Below are 16,710 nucleotides of genomic sequence, written 5' to 3' on the forward strand. Positions count from 1 at the left end.
TTTTGCTTGATGGTCTGTCTGAGTCCTAAGTACTATTTGACCTGCCCCTCTCCACTGTTTAAAGACAGAGCTGATTAGGCTCCAGAGATAGTCTTTTGTTTTGTTAAGTGACCACTACAGCTGAAATCACTGATAATCAGGTCTAAGAGCTTAGTCCTGCGGTGGGGACAGTGTTCCTGTGGGTACAATGTTTGTGTAAGAGACAGCCCAGACTGCCCTAGCAGCGAGGTTCCCCCACTGAGAGCTCAGCTGAAATCACCGAGAGCTGGGTGGAACTTCCAGAGACCAACTTGCAGAGGTGACAGTGGCAGGTGGCAGCAGAAGGTGACGGTGCAGGGCCATCGGCAACAGAGCGATGGAGTGAATGGTGACAAAATGAACAACAGTGGCCAAAGCGAACAGTGAGCAGCTGGAGGAACAAGCAAGGTGCCTTCTTGCCCCCCACCTGGGAGGTGTACTCCCATGAAAGCACCTCTGAACACTGACCAAGGACAACACTGACCAAGGAGTGGGGTGAGGTGGAGGGAAAAATGAGGGGCACGTTACATAAACATTTGTTTGTGGGACTATATTTTAGTGACTCTGCTCCAGAATGTTAGATTTGTGACTGGGAATGGAAACTTATATAAATGTGTTTCCTAATAGGCCAAGACTTTTAAAATGCATTATTTTCCAAGGTTGTTATCTCGCATCGTTGCTATCTTGAGAGGTCATTATGTTGGGCAGTTTCTGTACTAAACATTTTTATTATTATAATTAATTTTTACATAAGAATGGTCATACTGGGTCAGACAAGTGGTCCATATAGCCCAGTATCCTGTCCTCCGACAGTGGTCAAGGCCAGGCGCTTCAGAGGGAATGAACAGAACAAGTAATCAAGTGATCCATCCCCTGTTGCCCACTCCCAGCTTCTGGCAACAGGCTAGGGACACTCAGAGCATGGTATTGCATCCCTCCCCATCCTGATGGACCTATTCTCCAGGAATTTATCTAGTTCTTTTTTTTTAATCCTGTTATAATTTTGGTCTTCACAGTATCCCCTGGCAAGGAGTTCCACGGGTTGACTTTATGTTGTATGAAGAAGTACTTCCTTTTGTTTTTTTTAAAACCTGCTGCCTATTCATTTCATTGGGCGACTGCTAGTTCTTGTGTTATGTGAAGGATTAAATAACATTTCCTTATTCACTTTCTTCCCCCCAGTCAAAATTTTATAGACCCCCTATCATAATCCCTCCTTAGTTGTCTCTTTTTCTCAGTCATTTTAATCTCGCCTCCTGTTTCATACCCCTAATCATTTTAGTTGCCCAAATCTGTACCTTTTCCAGTTCCAATATATCTTTTTTGGGACAGGGTGACCAGATCTGCACACAGTATTCAAGGTATGCACATACCATGAATTTATATAGAGGCAATATGATATTTTCTGTTATGTGTTTTGGTGTATTTTGCATTATCCTAACAAAACATTTAATTTATTCATATCTCTTTTATACGTTGCAGGTCAAAGTGAAAATTAAAAGACAAAAAACAATACAAGAATTTTTCCACTCAAAGGCCTCAAAAACTAACCAAGGTGAAGAACACATCAAGAACCAAGAATATATCAACATGTCATCTGAAGGGTCAAGTGGTGTATCTACATCTGACCAGCTCAAAGCATAAATACAGCTACCTACTGAAGAAACAGTGTCTCCAAAACCTAAAGGCAGTTCCCGATGTTTGACGATAAAAGTGTTCCCATTTATTGAAGTTACAAAAGGGGGCTACTGGTGCACCTCTTGCAAAAAAGTTTACAAAGAAGGAAAGCTTTCCAATGCTATAACTGGTAAAAATGGAGGAGCTTGGTTTGTCAGACCGATCAGCAAAGCCAGTGCTGACAAATTATGTGAAAAGGCAGCAAAACACCAGGCCTCTGGACTGCATCAACATGCAGAAAGCCTCATAAGGCTAACTTTCAAAGCCAATTTTAGAAGTACTTAATGAGGCTGTTAAGAATGCTGGAGACACAACACAGTTCACAGGAACAAACATGGCTGTGGCATCATATTTTCTATTTAAGCAAGAGATGCCACACACTACAAACTGGAGGCCAATATTAAGTGTATTATCACTAGTTCATCCTGAAGTTGAACACTGGTTCTGAACAATACTAGCAAATGCTTACTATCTTTCTGCAAGAAATTCAACTGACTGGCTAGAAGCATGAGGTACAACAGTGAAAGATGCAACAGTTGAAAAAGTGAAGAACTCTCTCACCACATTAAAAAAATTTGCATACATGGCTGATGAATGCACTGATGCAAATGGGCATCAAGTCATTATGTACGTTATCTTAATGTCAGTGGTAGGCAAGTAGATGCATTTCTAGATGTTCAAGTTATAGAAAACACATTGGCTGCATCTGTGACAACCTACATTTTAGAAGAGTTAAATGCTTGTCAATTGGACCCCAAACAGATGGTTGCTTGTGCAGTTGATGGAGCTGCAAACTTCTCTGGAAGACATGGTGGAGTACAAGTTTTGCTCAGAGAAAAGTGTAACCCTAATCTCTCCTATACACACTGCAGAGGCCATCTACTCCAACTAGCACTAGTACGAGCTGCAGAATCTTCAAAAGACATTAAAAAAGCTCTAAATTGAATGTCTTCATTATATTCTTTTTCAACAAGAGTCCAAAAAGACTGAATATCTTGGAAAATATAGAAGATACACTGGGACTGAAGTTCAAGTTAGTCCAACCTGGGAAAACCCGCTGGCTTTCTCATGAGCGATCCTTGGCTGTTGTCTTAAAATTACTCCAGCCATTATTACTGACTTTGGAGAGTATCTACCAAGATGGGATGGGTCTAAGTAGTGAGGCTGATGGCTTACTTTTGCTACTATGTTCAGAGAAGACTATTGCCATTCTCTCTCTCATAAGTCTACTGTTGAAACCACTTTGGTCACTAAACAATGCCGTCCAGGCATTTGCTACAACAGTAGTAGATCTTTGATCCAAATGTAGCATCTATTTCTGGACAACCAGAGAGCTATCCATTGAAAAAGTACTGGAAGAAGCACAGATTTCAGTCCAGAAGTTGACTAATGAAGTCTTTTATATTGAATCCTTAAGTGAAAAGAAGAAGAAATGTTTGTTAAGACAACTGAAAAAGTCCACAGACTTGATTCTTAAAAACAGCGACTTCTAGATTCTACTCAACCTCTGTGTAGTTTTTACAGATGCCTGTCCTATAAAACACTGATAGTTGAGTGGAGTGAGGCACTACCAGCAATGGGGCTGCCATGTGCTCAGGACAGAATAGAGAATTTGAACACAGAGTGGAATATCATACAATGAATGAATGAAGATTTGACTTCAACTTCTTTTCTATCATCACTAGTTGCTGGACCGGATCTTTGTGCTGTTTCCTGGGATGAAAGAAGGTGGAATTCATCTCTTGCTACTCCCAGTCACAACAGCTACAGCTGAGCGTTCTCTTTCATCGTTGAATAGAATTTTGTGTTCTGAAAGAAGTCGCCGTTTGCCTGATCGTGTGAATGAACTAATGAGCATATCAATTGAAGGAATGGAAGTACCGGGCACACGAGAAGCCACCAAAGATGAACGCATTGCATTTGAGAAATTCATTAACAGACTTGTGCAAAATTATAACAAGAAACCAAGAAGGATGTAGACGTAGTGCTTCATAGCAGGCTTGAGTAGCCAACTATAATTTGTGTGATTTTAAAACATGAGTTAAATCTAATAAAATGGTCATGAAACATTTTTTTCAGTTTTTACTATGGTGCCATGCAGCCCACCTTCACCTTCATGGTCTCACCCCTCATCGGCCCTGACACCCCCTCGTAAATTCAAACCCCACCCCCCACCCCCCGAATTTCAATTCCTGGGGAAAACACTGGCTCAGAGGCAGACCCGTGAATTCCAATTATACAGAGACCCCAATCCTCGCTACAACTTTCAGAGTTGTATCCAAGTTGGGCTTAAGGGGATTTTGCTCTGGGGTTCTTGTTCAAAGCTGTCGCCTGTGTGTTTTCTTGGCTGCTTACTATTCTGCAGACTGTGAGCGTGGCCCCCTCAGTCCCTGGGATGCTGGGCTGGAGGGAAGCCACTTCAGCCCTGGGAGTAATTTAGAGCAGTTTCAGAGATTGCAGAAGTCCAGGATGTGGTGGTGCACGCTGCCCGCATGCCTCCTGTCTCCCCTGCACAGGAGTGGAAACTGCTCTTGTAGAGCCAGCTGAGCTGGTTTTGCACCACTTGAGGATTCCTCTGAGATAGGGGGTGTCTTGGGATGCTGCCTTAGTGCAGCTTTGCCGCTACTGGGGCTGCTGCCACGGTGCCAAACTGATGGGAAATGGCAGAGGATTTGACCATGTGCCGCGGCGGATTCAGAGCAGGGCGAGTGGAGCGGCTGCCCCAGGCCCAGTGCTTCCCAAGGCCCCGCGCATGCGCCGTGGTGCCACTGTGCATGGACTGTGCGAAAGGGGGGGAGCCCCGCAAAATTTTGCTGCCCAGAGCCCCGCGGTACTCTCCTCCGCTCCTGACCATGTGGAACCAGTTCTCTTCTGATTTACACCAGTGAGACTGAGGAATAGCTCCACTGCAGCCAGTGGAATGACATCCCTTGAGGCCTGAGCCAGGCAACAGGGACCAGCGCTTTACCCCCTGGGAGCAGGCTGGGCTGCGTGATAGCAAAAACCCATTTCCCAGAGATGCGAGTCTGTGCAGGGGTGTCCGTTCGCATTTGTTACTGAGGCTGACCAATCTCAGCAAGCAGGGGAGAAAAAGGTAGAACACAACACTGGTTATGGGCTTGAGCCTCCAGACGGGGGGTGGGCAATAATTTTTTGTTGGGGGGGGCCCCACTCCAAGATTTTGGTAAGTGGCTAAGGGCTGCACTTTTCTATGCAGGGAGTGTGGGGTCGAGAAAGAGTTGGGTGCAGAAAGGAGCTCGGGGTAGGGGTGCAGGAGAGGGTGTGGGGTCTGAGAAGGAGTTTGGGTGAAGGAAGGGGTTATGACCTGGGGCAGAGGATTGGGGTTCAAGGTGCGGGAAGGTGTAGGAGTGCAGGAGTGGATTTTTACCTGGGGGAAGGGTGTAGGAGGAGGTGCAGGATCTGGGAGAGTTGTGACCTGGTGAAGGAGGGGTGCAAGGGTTGTGAGTGGTGACTTGAGGCAGGGAATTTTGATGCAGGGTCAGGGAGGGAGGGAGTGTGGGTGCAGGAGAGGATTCTGGCCTGGGGGAGGGCTATAGAAAGGGGTGCAGCATATGGGAGGGAGTTGTGACCTGAGGCCGGGGGGGGGGGCCATACCAGAGGCAGGGGGTGAGGTGCCAAAGGCAGGCTTTGACTGGGACTCGCTTACCTCCCAGCCAGCAGCCCAGCGGGGACCCCAAGGCAGGCTCCCTCCCATTCATGACTTCATAATGCTGCTGTGGCAATTGAAAAAGCATTTTCCAGAACCCATTCCATGTGTGTCTGGCTCCTGTTACCAGTCCGAACAGCCAGATATACGATGGGCCAGCAGCAGGTAGCCAACCAGCGGCGTGCACCCCAACAGCAAGGGCCTCCAATGCACTGAGGCCAGGCTGAGGGGAAAGGTATTTTCTGACCTGCGTGGTGTTGGCAGAATGTGGCTTCTGGGAGTTAATCTTTGGCCAGGGTCAGGGCCCAGACACAGTCTCTGCAGTCTGCATGGACTGACTTTGCCCTGGGCAGGAACCTATTCTTATGTGGGTTCCTTAAAGGGAAGGAAGGGGCTGTTCAAAACTGCTGGAGGCTCCCTCCATGTGCTGCTTTATGCTGCCCCCACCCTCTCCCATGGAGGGAGCCTCCAGCCATTCGGCCATTCCTGCTCCAGATGCTCCTGCTGTGGAAACAAATGGGCACTTAGCCACTGGTTGCAGTGGGAGCAGAATCAGGCCCTTTCACTGGAGCCAAGCTGCGCGGGCTACGTAGATCTCAGCGGCAAGTCAGACTGGGATGCTGTGGGCATACGTGGCCGGGGAATCCGGCCCAATGGCAACTCTGGGGCCAAAGTCAGATTTCTTAAAAGGGGTGGAGAAGACGTTTGATCCACTGAGATCAGATTCTTCCTGCCCGGCTGGCCACTCCCTCCCCAATGGGCCTCACTAGCACAGAAATGTGTGTAGAAGCCCACTGCCCTCCGCACCCTTTTTATCTGTATCTTGCTAACTCAGGGGTTCCCAAACTGGGGGGGGCGTGACCCCCTGGGGGGCACGAAGCGACCCAGCCACACCCCCCCGTCAATTCCACCCCAAGTTTTGCTGCTATTTTTTTGGGAGGGGGGGCGTCTCAAAACTCAAAAAGGGGGTGTGGTGCTGAACAGTTTGGGAACCGCTGTGCTAGCCCCTTCCACTCTCCTAGCGCTGATTGTTGGCGCTACGCCTTTATGTCCAGCTTTATTTCTCGACGTGATTTCTCTGTGGCTAAATAGCCCTTCCCCGGCAGCTCGGCTTCCTCGCATGAGCAAGGAAATGGTTCCTTGGGAGCCTGGCATTTTATTGAGTGAGCTGGTTTCTTTTTTTCCTCCCTCTCTAAGCGACTGACATTGGCTCGGGGTGTGAGTGTTTACATTCCTCGGGGGAGGGCGAGGTGCATGGCCACAGGGTTGGGCATTGTTAATATGGAGGTGACAAAGAGCTAGGTGCAGCAGGCAGGTCGAGAAGGGCGCTGCGCACACTGGGGGAGGCTGCAAGCTTGAGGCCAGTGAATTAGCCTGCTTCTGTGGGGGGATGGGAAAGGCTGGGTCAGGAGCGAACTGGCTCCGTAAGTGGGAGGCGATGCCACTGGGAGGAATAGGGAGCAAAGGGAGGAGAGAAGGCTGAGGAAGGCCCCTCCTCCTGCTGTGTAGCTGTGTCCTGCACTCCTGCCCTGCTCGGACACTGAGGAGGAAGGATCCCACGGTGGAAAATCAATATGTTCTTGTGTGTAGGAGGCCATGAGAAGAGGCTAGGCAGTGCTGCTCAGTGGGTAGCTGCAGGAGCACCCCTATGACAAGCCCCAACCATGGGACATTGGAAGGAGTCTGTAATAGCATTGTGCTACTAGAAGGGCCTCTTCAGCCACAGAAATAAAGGGTCCAGACAAGCTCCTGAAGTCCTTTTCAGCTGTTCTCCACACCGGCACACATCCCAGTGGCTTCACGGGGAAGTTTGCCTGCAGGAGGACTGAGTAGAAGCTAAAGAAGGACCCCAGGATTGGGCCCAGCAGCCTCCAGACAACTGTAGTTACAGTCTTTCAATACACATGTTCAGCTCAAGATAATGAGTAAGTAAGCTCACAAACCATCTTGACCATAGGGTGTAACTGTCCAAAGAGCAATTAAGTCTGCTTCAGTCTGGCAACTTATTAATCAAGGATCTTAGCTTGCAAATGTTACTCCCTTGAGTAAAAGTAACAGAGAGGTAGCCCTGTTAGTCTGATCTTGGTAAAACAAAACAAGCAGTCAGGTAGCACTTTAAAGACTAGCAAGGCGCACTCAGTCCCCAATGCGCCTACAGCAGGCAGTGTGGGCAGGGCCATGCCTGGAAGTTTGGGAAGGCAGTGTCTTCCCCCACCTATGATACTTGTCACATCTGCTGGCTCGCCGTTAAGTACAGAGTCCAATTCAAAGTCTCTCTCCGATATTCAAAGCCCTCCACTGGACTGACTCCAAACGCCTGCAAGGCAACTTTTCTGTCCCCAGCCACCGCTTCTCTCAGTAGCTACATTCTGCTGGAGCAATGAAAGGATCAGACAGCAGCAGGAGGTACCTGAGTGCAGCAGACGCTGCCGGAGCAGGCCCTAGACCAGTGGTCACCAACCAGTAGATCGGGATCTACCAGTAGATCTTAGAGCCTCTGACAGGTGAACCTGAGTGATTTGGCTGGGAAGCCATCAAGTGTTGCCCCTCCACCTACTGTCATGCTACTCCTGCCCTCTGCCTTGGAGCTTTCCTTTGGGAGCTTCTTGCTTGCTGTGCAGGGTGTGGGAGGGAGATGAGGGGGGTGCTGATGTCAGGGTGTCCCTCCTCCCCACACTCCTGTACCACCCTGTCTCCACACAGAGAGAGGGGGATGGAGGGAGCGTGCCAATGTAAATCTCTGTCACTTTCACACAGTGTATGTGTCTGTCATTCTCACAAATACACACTGTCCTTCCCTCTCATCTCCTGACCCAGCAGGTACATGGGGCATTGTCACTACTTTTACTGCTTGCAGAGTGGGTTAGTTTTAGTTTTTGACTAGTCAGTGCATTTCATAACTTTCATTTCTCTCTTATGCTTAAATTTAATTCTTTGAGTAGTGAGTTCTAAAATGCCAAACCTGTCACGTCTGGATTAGTAATAGAGAGATAGCCGTGTTAGTCTGATCTTGCTAAAACAAAAGGAAAAACTATGTAGCACTTTAAAGACTAACAAGATGGTTTAATAGGTGATGAGCTTTCGTGGGCCAGACCCACTTCCTCAGATCATAGTCTGGAAGAGAATTGGCATGACCATATATACCAAAGGGATACAATGAAAAAAGCGAACACATTATTAAACTGACAAATCAGATTTAGTACAGAAGGTGGGGTGAGGGCGTGGGAGGGAGGGAATAGCTATTTGAGTCAATGAATAGCTAATCGGGTGATAAGTAATACATTTTCTTGGGCCTATCTTGAAGTAGATGTTTCTGGGTATTCGTCTAACCAACAATAGAACACCACTTGTCATCACCTATAGCCCCCAACTTAAACCCCTCCGACGCATTATCAATATCCTACAACCTATACTGGAACAGGATACTACACTCTGAGAGGCTCTGGGAGACAGACCCATAGTCTCCTATAGACAACCACCTAACCTCAGGAAGATTCTTACCAACAACCACTGGACATACCACACTAATACCAACCCTGGAACTTTCCCTTGCAACAAACCCTGGTGCCAACATTGTCCACGTATTTACTCTGGTGACATGATCACTGGACCTAACCATGTCAGTTATAGGATCAAGAACACATATTTCTGTTCATCCAGAAATATAATTTATGCCATCATGTGCCAACAGTGTCCTTCTGCTATGTATATTGGACAGACTTCTCAGACACTTCGCTAAAGAATTAATGCCCACAAAACAGACAGCAGACATCTTCACAAGGAAAAAACAGTTGCTTTTCATTTCAGCCTACCTGGACATAGTCTTAATGACCTTACTCCATGCATCTTACTTCAAAGAGGCTTTAACACCAGATTACAGAGGGAAACTTCAGAACTTTCATTCATGCTTAAATTTGACACTTTACGAATGGGCCTTAACAAAGATGCTAATTACCTTAACCATTACAAAGATAGTTTCCCACTTATCACCCCTGATTAGCCATTCATTGACTCAAATAGCTATTCCCTCCCTCCCTCCCCCTCATCCCACCTTCTGTACTAAATCTGATTTAATAATGTGGTCCCTTTTCTCATTGTATTCCTTTGGTATATATGGTCATGCCAATTCTATTCTGGAATATGATCTGAGGAAATATGTCTGGATTAATTATCCCTGTGGTAATTGTGCTCCTGGAAGTGGCTGGCATGTCCCTGAGAAAATCAGAGCAGAGGGTCTCCATATGCTGTGCTGTCCTTGTCTGACACTGCTCCTAAAGCTCCCATTAAACAATAATGGAGAACTGTGTCCAGTAGATGCTGTGGGGTTGGAGTCTGTAGATGAAGGGCAGAACATGGAGCCACTGCTGTACATGGCAGCTGCTTCCAGGAATGGTGCAGGGCCAGGGTATGAGTAAGCTGCCTTGACTCTGCTCTTCCATTCCTGGGGTGGATGGAACTTGAGCCCATCATCCTGCCCTTCTAAAGGTCCCTTATCCTCCTGCTTTCCTAATGTGGGAGTTGGCTCCATGCCTGGGGGACTCTGTGTTGGCTGTCTTGATGCTTCCAGGGTGGGTGGGACTTGAACCCACCACCCTGTACTCCCCCACAGGAATGCTGTAACCCCGTGTCCATTAAAGAATCCACCTCTGGAGAGTCCCCTTATGTTGGGGTGGCTATTTCCAGGATAGACAGAGACAGGCAGAGGGAGAGGACTTGAACCTGCAACCCTGTGTGTGCTCCCCAGGGGAAGAGCCCTATTGCTTAGTCCACTCCAGAAACCACCCCCACATTCCTACCTTCAGGGCATCCCTTATTCTGCCTTCCTAATGCAGGAGTCAGCTGTATCCCTGGGGCAACTAATATTGGCTGCCAGGCAGCTCCTGAATGGGTGGCTGGGGGGTACTTGAGTCCACCACCCTGTGGGCCAGAGGCTGATGCCCTATCACTGAGGACCCCACTCCATCTCCCTACCTTCAGCAGGTCCCTTATACTCTGCTTTCCAAACGTGGGAGCCAGTTCCTCCCTATAGTCCCTTAGTCAAGAGCTCAATGTCCCCCCCCCCCCCCCGAGGGGCCCTTATGCTGTGTTGGCTGTTTGGTCACTCCCAGGGGGGCAAGGGACTTAAACCCACCACCCTGTACTGCTCAGGCCAATGCCCTAACGCACTCCAGAAACCACCCCGCCTCCCTATCTTCAGGGTGTCCCTTATTCTGCCTTCCTAATGCAGGACTCAACTCTATCCCCGGGGCAACTAATATTGGCTGCCAGGCTGCTGCTTTGGCTGTGGGTTACTCCACCCCAACCCCCTACTCCAGCCTGGTGAAAGTGAATGAGATTAAGGGAGGAAGGGGAATGGAATGAGCAGGGTGAGATCTCTGAGAAGGCGTGGAGCAGGGGAAGGGCCTCAGAGAAGGAGGGTGGGGGGGAAGGAAGCCTGGCAAGGGTATTTGGGTTTGTGGTAGATCTTACGTTGCACTTAAATGGAAAAAGTGATCTTATGGTTAAAAAAGTTGGAGACCACTGCCCTAGACTTTGAAAATTCCTCCTGTGAGAGAGACATAGGATCATGGTTCAACCATTTTCTGAACAAATTGCACCTCTCTTCCCCCACCTTCAGCGTATCTGTCTTGCAGTAGTTCTTCACACATATGCTTAGGGCTTGGTCTGAAGCATGTTGAAGACAGTGGAAGGACTCCAAGAGTGGGCTTTGGATCAGTCTTTTTGTCAGGCCTGGTCTATGTGTAAAAGTTTGTTCAATGTAGCTAGGGCACTTGAGGTGTGAAAGATTCACACCTGTGAACACTGTAGTTATGCTGACCTAGCCCTGGTGTAAATGTGGAAGAATTCTGCTGCTGGCCTAGCTAGTGTTGCTCAGGGAGGTGGCTTATCTATGGGAATACAAAACACCCCTCCATTGCTGTAGGAAGTGTCTACACTACAGGGGTAGCTGCAGCATTGGAACTGTGCTGCTCTAGCACTAGTCGTGTAGACACATCTCAGTCAGTCTCACCGATGAGGCAATTCCATAGGCCTTATGCACATATGCTTCTGAATAGGAATATGATATAACTGGAATATACCTCATATAAGATATCACTGGAAAAGTTATAATCTACTGAATATGATTTTCCTGTTTGCATGCCAGTTATCGTCTTTGTAGATCAAGTTAGGAATGTGGAGAATAAACCTGAAGCAAAATGCAGGACAATGTAGCACTTTAAAGACTAACAAGATGGTTTATTAGATGATGAGCTTTCGTGGGCCAGACCCACTTCCTCAGATCAAATAGTGGAAGAAAATAGTCACAACCATATATACCAAAGGATACAATTTAAAAAAATGAACAAATATGAAAAGGACAAATCACATTGCAGAACAGAAGGGGGATGCGGGGGGTGGGAAGGGGGAGGAAGGAAGGTAAGTGTCTGTGAATTGCTGATATTAAAGGTAGGGAGAGTGGGATGTTTGTGAGTTAATGGTATTACAGGTGATAATTGGGGAAACTGTCTTGGTAATGGGTGAGAAAGTTCAAAGACTTGTTAAGTCCTTGTTGGTAAGTGTCGAATTTTAACATGAATGACAGTTCAGAGGATTCCCTTTCAAGTGCAGATGTAAAAGGTCTTTGTAGCAGAATGCAGGTGGCTAAGTCATTTAGAGAGTGTCCTTTCTGGTTAAAGTGGCAAGAAACTGTTTTCTCTTTGTGATCTTGTCTGATATCTGTTTTGTGGGCATTAATCCTTTGGCGAAGTGTCTGAGATGTTTGTCCAATGTACATAGCAGACGGACACTTTCGGCACATGACAGCGTAGATTATATTTCTGGATGCGCAGGAATATGTGTTCTTGATCTTATAACTCACTTGGTTAGGTCCAAGTTATAATCTACGAAAAAGAGGTGAGGACTTTCCTTTTGTTCTGAGTTTGTGCAGCACCTATCACAATGGAACCCTGGTCTGATTACTGGTCCTATGAGTTAGCACAGGAAGACTAAGCTTCCCCACCTCTTTGCTAATGGGCCATTATAGCCCTGAAGTACCATTAAGGGCCCTTATTTAGCCTAACTACATTAATTTAAGTCACTGCTGGCCTATTTCCAGCTGCTCATCAACACCATCCGAAAGATGAGACAAAACCTAATTGTCAATAAATGCGTTCACACCAATTGTTCTTTCAACCATAGTAGGTCAGATTTTACTCCAAGGTCTCATTCTAGACTGCAAGCCCTTTAGGGTGGGAACATTCTTTTTGTTCTGTGTTTGTGCAGCACCTAGCACAATGGAACCCTGGTCTGATTACGGCTCCTATGAGTTAGCGCAATACTACCATCCACAGCCAGCACATTCTCATAAGCAAAGTCCTATACACATAAATAATTGTCAGCTGGTTTGGATTTGCTGAAATTTTGCATTATGGCCTTGGTGCAATCAGATGCTTCAACAAGTACATAAGTGAATAGTCTGATGGATTTCAGTAGGATTGTTTAAATACCCTCCTGAAATCAGGGCTAGTGATGGCTGCCTGGCTGCATCCTGGGCCAGTCATCTATCTAGTCTTCTTTCAGATTTTTCTAAAAGTCTAAGCTCTTCCATACAGTATACACAAATCTGACCCGCTCCCATCTCTTCTTTGTTGTCTGATTTTCTTTATCCTCTCAGGTAGCCAGCATATTCCACACATGCTGAGCAGCCTTGTATAGTGGGATCATTGATATTGAGACTTTAAAGTGCCCATGATGCAGGGGCAGGGAAGATACGATTTTAATATAGTAATTTATACCAGCTACTTATTTATACCAGGAATTACTTTATACCAGGAATTTATTACCAGCTACTGAGGTCACTGGGACGCACAATACTAAAGCCTCCCTCTGGGAGTACACAGCTATAGATCCCTATGCTGGATAAATCAGAAATGTGCATGCTTATAGCTGGGGTTGGTCCTGCCTTGGGCAGGGGGCTGGACTTGGCCTCTTGAGGTCTCTTCCAGCTCTGGGATTCTAAGATTAATCGGGGCTTTAATGAACAAAAATCAATACTCAATAAAAGTGCCAGCCGGTACTTGTGATGGCCAAACACGGAGCTGGGAATGAGGCGGCGGGCGGAGCAGAGCAGCCCGACGAGTCAGGATGGCCGAGCGGTCTAAGGCGCTGCGTTCAGGTCGCAGTCTCCCCTGGAGGCGTGGGTTCGAATCCCACTTCTGACAACGCTTTTTCTCCCCCCGCCGCCCCCTCTATTTTTAACGCCCGCCCGTGCCGGTGCCGAACGCGGACGCCCTTGCGGGTCTCATGCCCTCCCCCCAAAAGAAGCGGCTGAGCCAGCATGCAAAAAGGGAGCCGTTGTCAGAAGTGGGATTCGAACCCACGCCTCCAGGGGAGACTGCGACCTGAACGCAGCGCCTTAGACCGCTCGGCCATCCTGACAGCCACGCGCAGAGCTGCCGCCGCGGCTAGAAAAGCGGGCGCGTCTCCCCGCGAGCAACTGCGCAGCCGCACTACGCCCTGCCCCGTGGCGACTCGCGCCCCTATGGTGGGGTCCGGGCACCCCCCCCCCGGGCGAGCGCAGTTCGGTCCCACTCTGTGAGCGGCCCCGCGCTGGACCGGCCCGCCCCTCCCCCCCGTGGGGATCCCCTCCCTTCCCCGCACCCCCTCCCCTCCGGTGGCCCCCCAGCTGCCTGCGCGGCTGCGCGTCCCTGGGCCCTGCCCGCGCCAACGCCCCGCCTGCCCGTGTCCGCGCGAGACCGTCCCGCGCCCCACTCAGTAACCCCCCCCCCCCGCCGTTGTGTTGCTAAGAAACGCGTGTGGCGCGCGCAGCAGCGCTGAGGGGGCGGGGCGAGAGGCCCCGCGCGCCAGCCCCGCCCCTCTGCCTGCTCCGCTGGGGCGCGGCAGGGGGCTGCTGAGGGGTGTGTGTGTGTGAGAGAGAGAGCACGTGTGTGTGTGTGTGAGAGAGAGAGAGCACGTGTGTGTGTGTGTGTGTGTGTCTGTGAACTAGCGCAGAGCTGTGCAAGCGGGTCCCCTTGTTCTCCCGGCGGCGTGGGGCTGCGCTCGTGCTCAGGGGCCCTCTTGCCCTCCCCGCTCGCGCCCCGCTCCTGGTGCGATGGCCACGGCGGTCCCGTTGCACCGTCACAGTCCCGGGGCACGCACCGCCCGTTTTAAGGCCTTTCTGTATTCAGACCCAAGAGCAGGGGGCTGGAAGATGGGGGGAAGGGGGTTACAGCCCGTGCTGCAAGCCCATACTGCACAGCATGGGCATATGATAAACAGACCCATCAGCCCTCTCCTTTGACAACGTTTGGCCACAGAGACGATGAAGGTCTGTGCAGCTCCAAAGCTTGTTTCTTCCCCCAAAAGAAGTTGGTCTAATAAAGATACTTCCTCAGCTGCCTCCAGTCTCTCATCCTCTGCTGCAACAGCACTGCAAATGTATATATAGCATCAGCCATGCTGTCCAAATATTAATTATAATTATCCCTGAGTTTATAGACAGGGAAAAAGAAACATAGAAAAGTTAACTTGTGTAAAAACGGTGGCTACGTCTTCAATGTGAGTTTTTCCAGCAGAAAATATGCTAATGAGGGGCGCATTAGCATAAATTGCACCATCATTAGCATATTTTCTGCCGTTTCTTTTTGTGTAAGGGGTTTTTGATCAAAAACCTCATTTTGCGCAAGATTCTTATATCTCAGCTCTTACAATAAATTCTGAACTCTCTACCTGCCCCACCTGTGCTGCCCAGACAAGTGAGCTGCCAGCACCCTGCATTAACATGGACATCAGTATGCCAACAGAGCTGTTCACCTGACAGCTAGGAAACCACATCCTTGGGAGGGGAAATTCCAGCTAAGCTGTTACGCAGCTCTCTGCCCTGGGAACCTGACAAGACTGCAACTTTTGTCTTGCCAAATACTTTGATCTGCTCCAAAACAGGCTACCTCCCATTGAGGCTGAGATACTCAGAGAGGCCAGGCACTTTGAAATGCTTTTGTTCTAGGACCCCCTTTCTAAGGAAGCCCACAGAGCTACACCATAATGGCTGCAGCACTTCTGCACATTCCCTCTTTAAAGCATTGGAAGGGTGGGGGACAGGTGGGCTCCAGGTACGACCTCACCCTGAAGCTGCTCTATCAGCCTTCCTGTTCCCAGCCTGAGCTCTGTGGCCTGTCTCCTCCTGGCCAGTGCAGCCCATTGTAATTCCACTCCTCATCTACAAGCGCTACACCCTGGCCCTGCTTTCAGGAGGGCAAAACAGCTACTGCTTGATACTTGCTGGCTGCTCTGCGTTGTGCCCCATTGCTTTGTCGCTGTGACCTGCAGAGCAGCACCTGCACCCTCTCCAATGCCCTCGGGCTGTGATAGGAGCTGTGGAGCCACCCAACTGATCATGGGCCTTTCTCTTGAACATTGTGCTGAAATAGGATGGAGTCTGATTTTGCATCAGGCGAACAAACTCACAGGGAGTGGCCGAGCTGGTCAGACAGGTCTGCTCCACTTCACTGCTCATCTCCCTTGCCCCCTCCCCCGCCCCCCACCACGCACAATTTAATGATTACTGAATCCCTTGGGTTGAGATCCTTCAGTCTTTTGTCACTGGCTTTGAGGGAAGGAAGCACTAGGGGGTGCTGGGCTGCTGCAGATTCATTCTTTCACAGGAGCCTGAAAACCAAGTCCTGTCTTTGCAAGACCTCACACAATATCTGACTCAGGTCATGTCTACACTAGGCAATTATTTTGAAACTAGCCAATTAGCCTGTCATAAGACGGGATTTTCAGGTCTCTCCTCCACGTCAGTCTTCTCTCCTGAGCCTCCGGTCTATCGCTCCATCTCTCTCTCTCTGTCTCTCCTCCTCCTACTGCTTTCCCCCCTCTCTCAGCTCTTCTCCCCATCCTGCCTCTCACTTGGGGGACCGCGGAGCCCAAACAGACGCTTGCGCCACTTGCTCCCCCACGGTGGCCCGGCTGAGCGGCGCAGAAGTCAGCCGAGTACCACGGCGGGAGGCGAAGGGGGGTGGGGCGGTGACGTGCAGTGTGACAGCGTCTCCAGGCCCCGCCCCCTGGCTGTGAACATCACCGCCCGCCCCCCCTTTGCCTCCTGCCGTGGTGCTTGGCTGACTTCTGTGCCGCTCAGCCGGGCCACCATGTGGGAGCAAGCGACCGTTTGGGCTCCTGCCTCCCCATGCAGCATGGGGAGCACGGAGCCCAAACGGCCATTTGGGCTCCACGGTCCCCCAGTGAGAGGCAGGAGGGGGAGGAGAAGAGAAAGAGAGAGACAGGAGGCGGAGCAGAGCTGAGGTGGGGGGAGGCGGTAGGAGGAGGAGAGAGAGAGACAGAGCAAGAGACCGGAGGCTCAGGAGAGA

At 49.5% G+C, this 16,710-nt stretch overlaps 1 protein-coding gene and 2 non-coding genes across 3 annotated transcripts in view; 1 reads left to right on the plus strand and 2 right to left on the minus strand.

The window, feature by feature from the left end:
• Positions 1–5,565, minus strand: part of PLLP (plasmolipin) — a 35,356-nt gene extending 29,791 nt beyond the window's left edge. The window contains exon 1 of the mRNA XM_025186386.3: positions 5,363–5,565. Coding sequence (XP_025042171.2) covers positions 5,363–5,410 — 48 coding nt within the window. The 5' untranslated portion in view covers positions 5,411–5,565. The remainder of the gene's footprint in view (positions 1–5,362) is intronic.
• Positions 5,566–13,480: 7,915 nt separating this feature from the next.
• TRNAL-CAG (transfer RNA leucine (anticodon CAG)) lies at positions 13,481–13,563 on the plus strand. The gene has a single exon. It is a non-coding gene; the product is annotated as a tRNA-Leu (tRNA).
• Positions 13,564–13,697: 134 nt separating this feature from the next.
• TRNAL-CAG (transfer RNA leucine (anticodon CAG)) lies at positions 13,698–13,780 on the minus strand. Its single transcript has one exon. It is a non-coding gene; the product is annotated as a tRNA-Leu (tRNA).
• Between the last annotated feature and the right edge of the window lie 2,930 nt (positions 13,781–16,710).

The sequence above is a fragment of the Pelodiscus sinensis genome, chromosome 12, assembly GCF_052426305.1.
Source record: "Pelodiscus sinensis isolate ZL-2025 chromosome 12, ASM5242630v1, whole genome shotgun sequence".
NCBI lineage: Eukaryota > Metazoa > Chordata > Testudines > Trionychidae > Pelodiscus > Pelodiscus sinensis.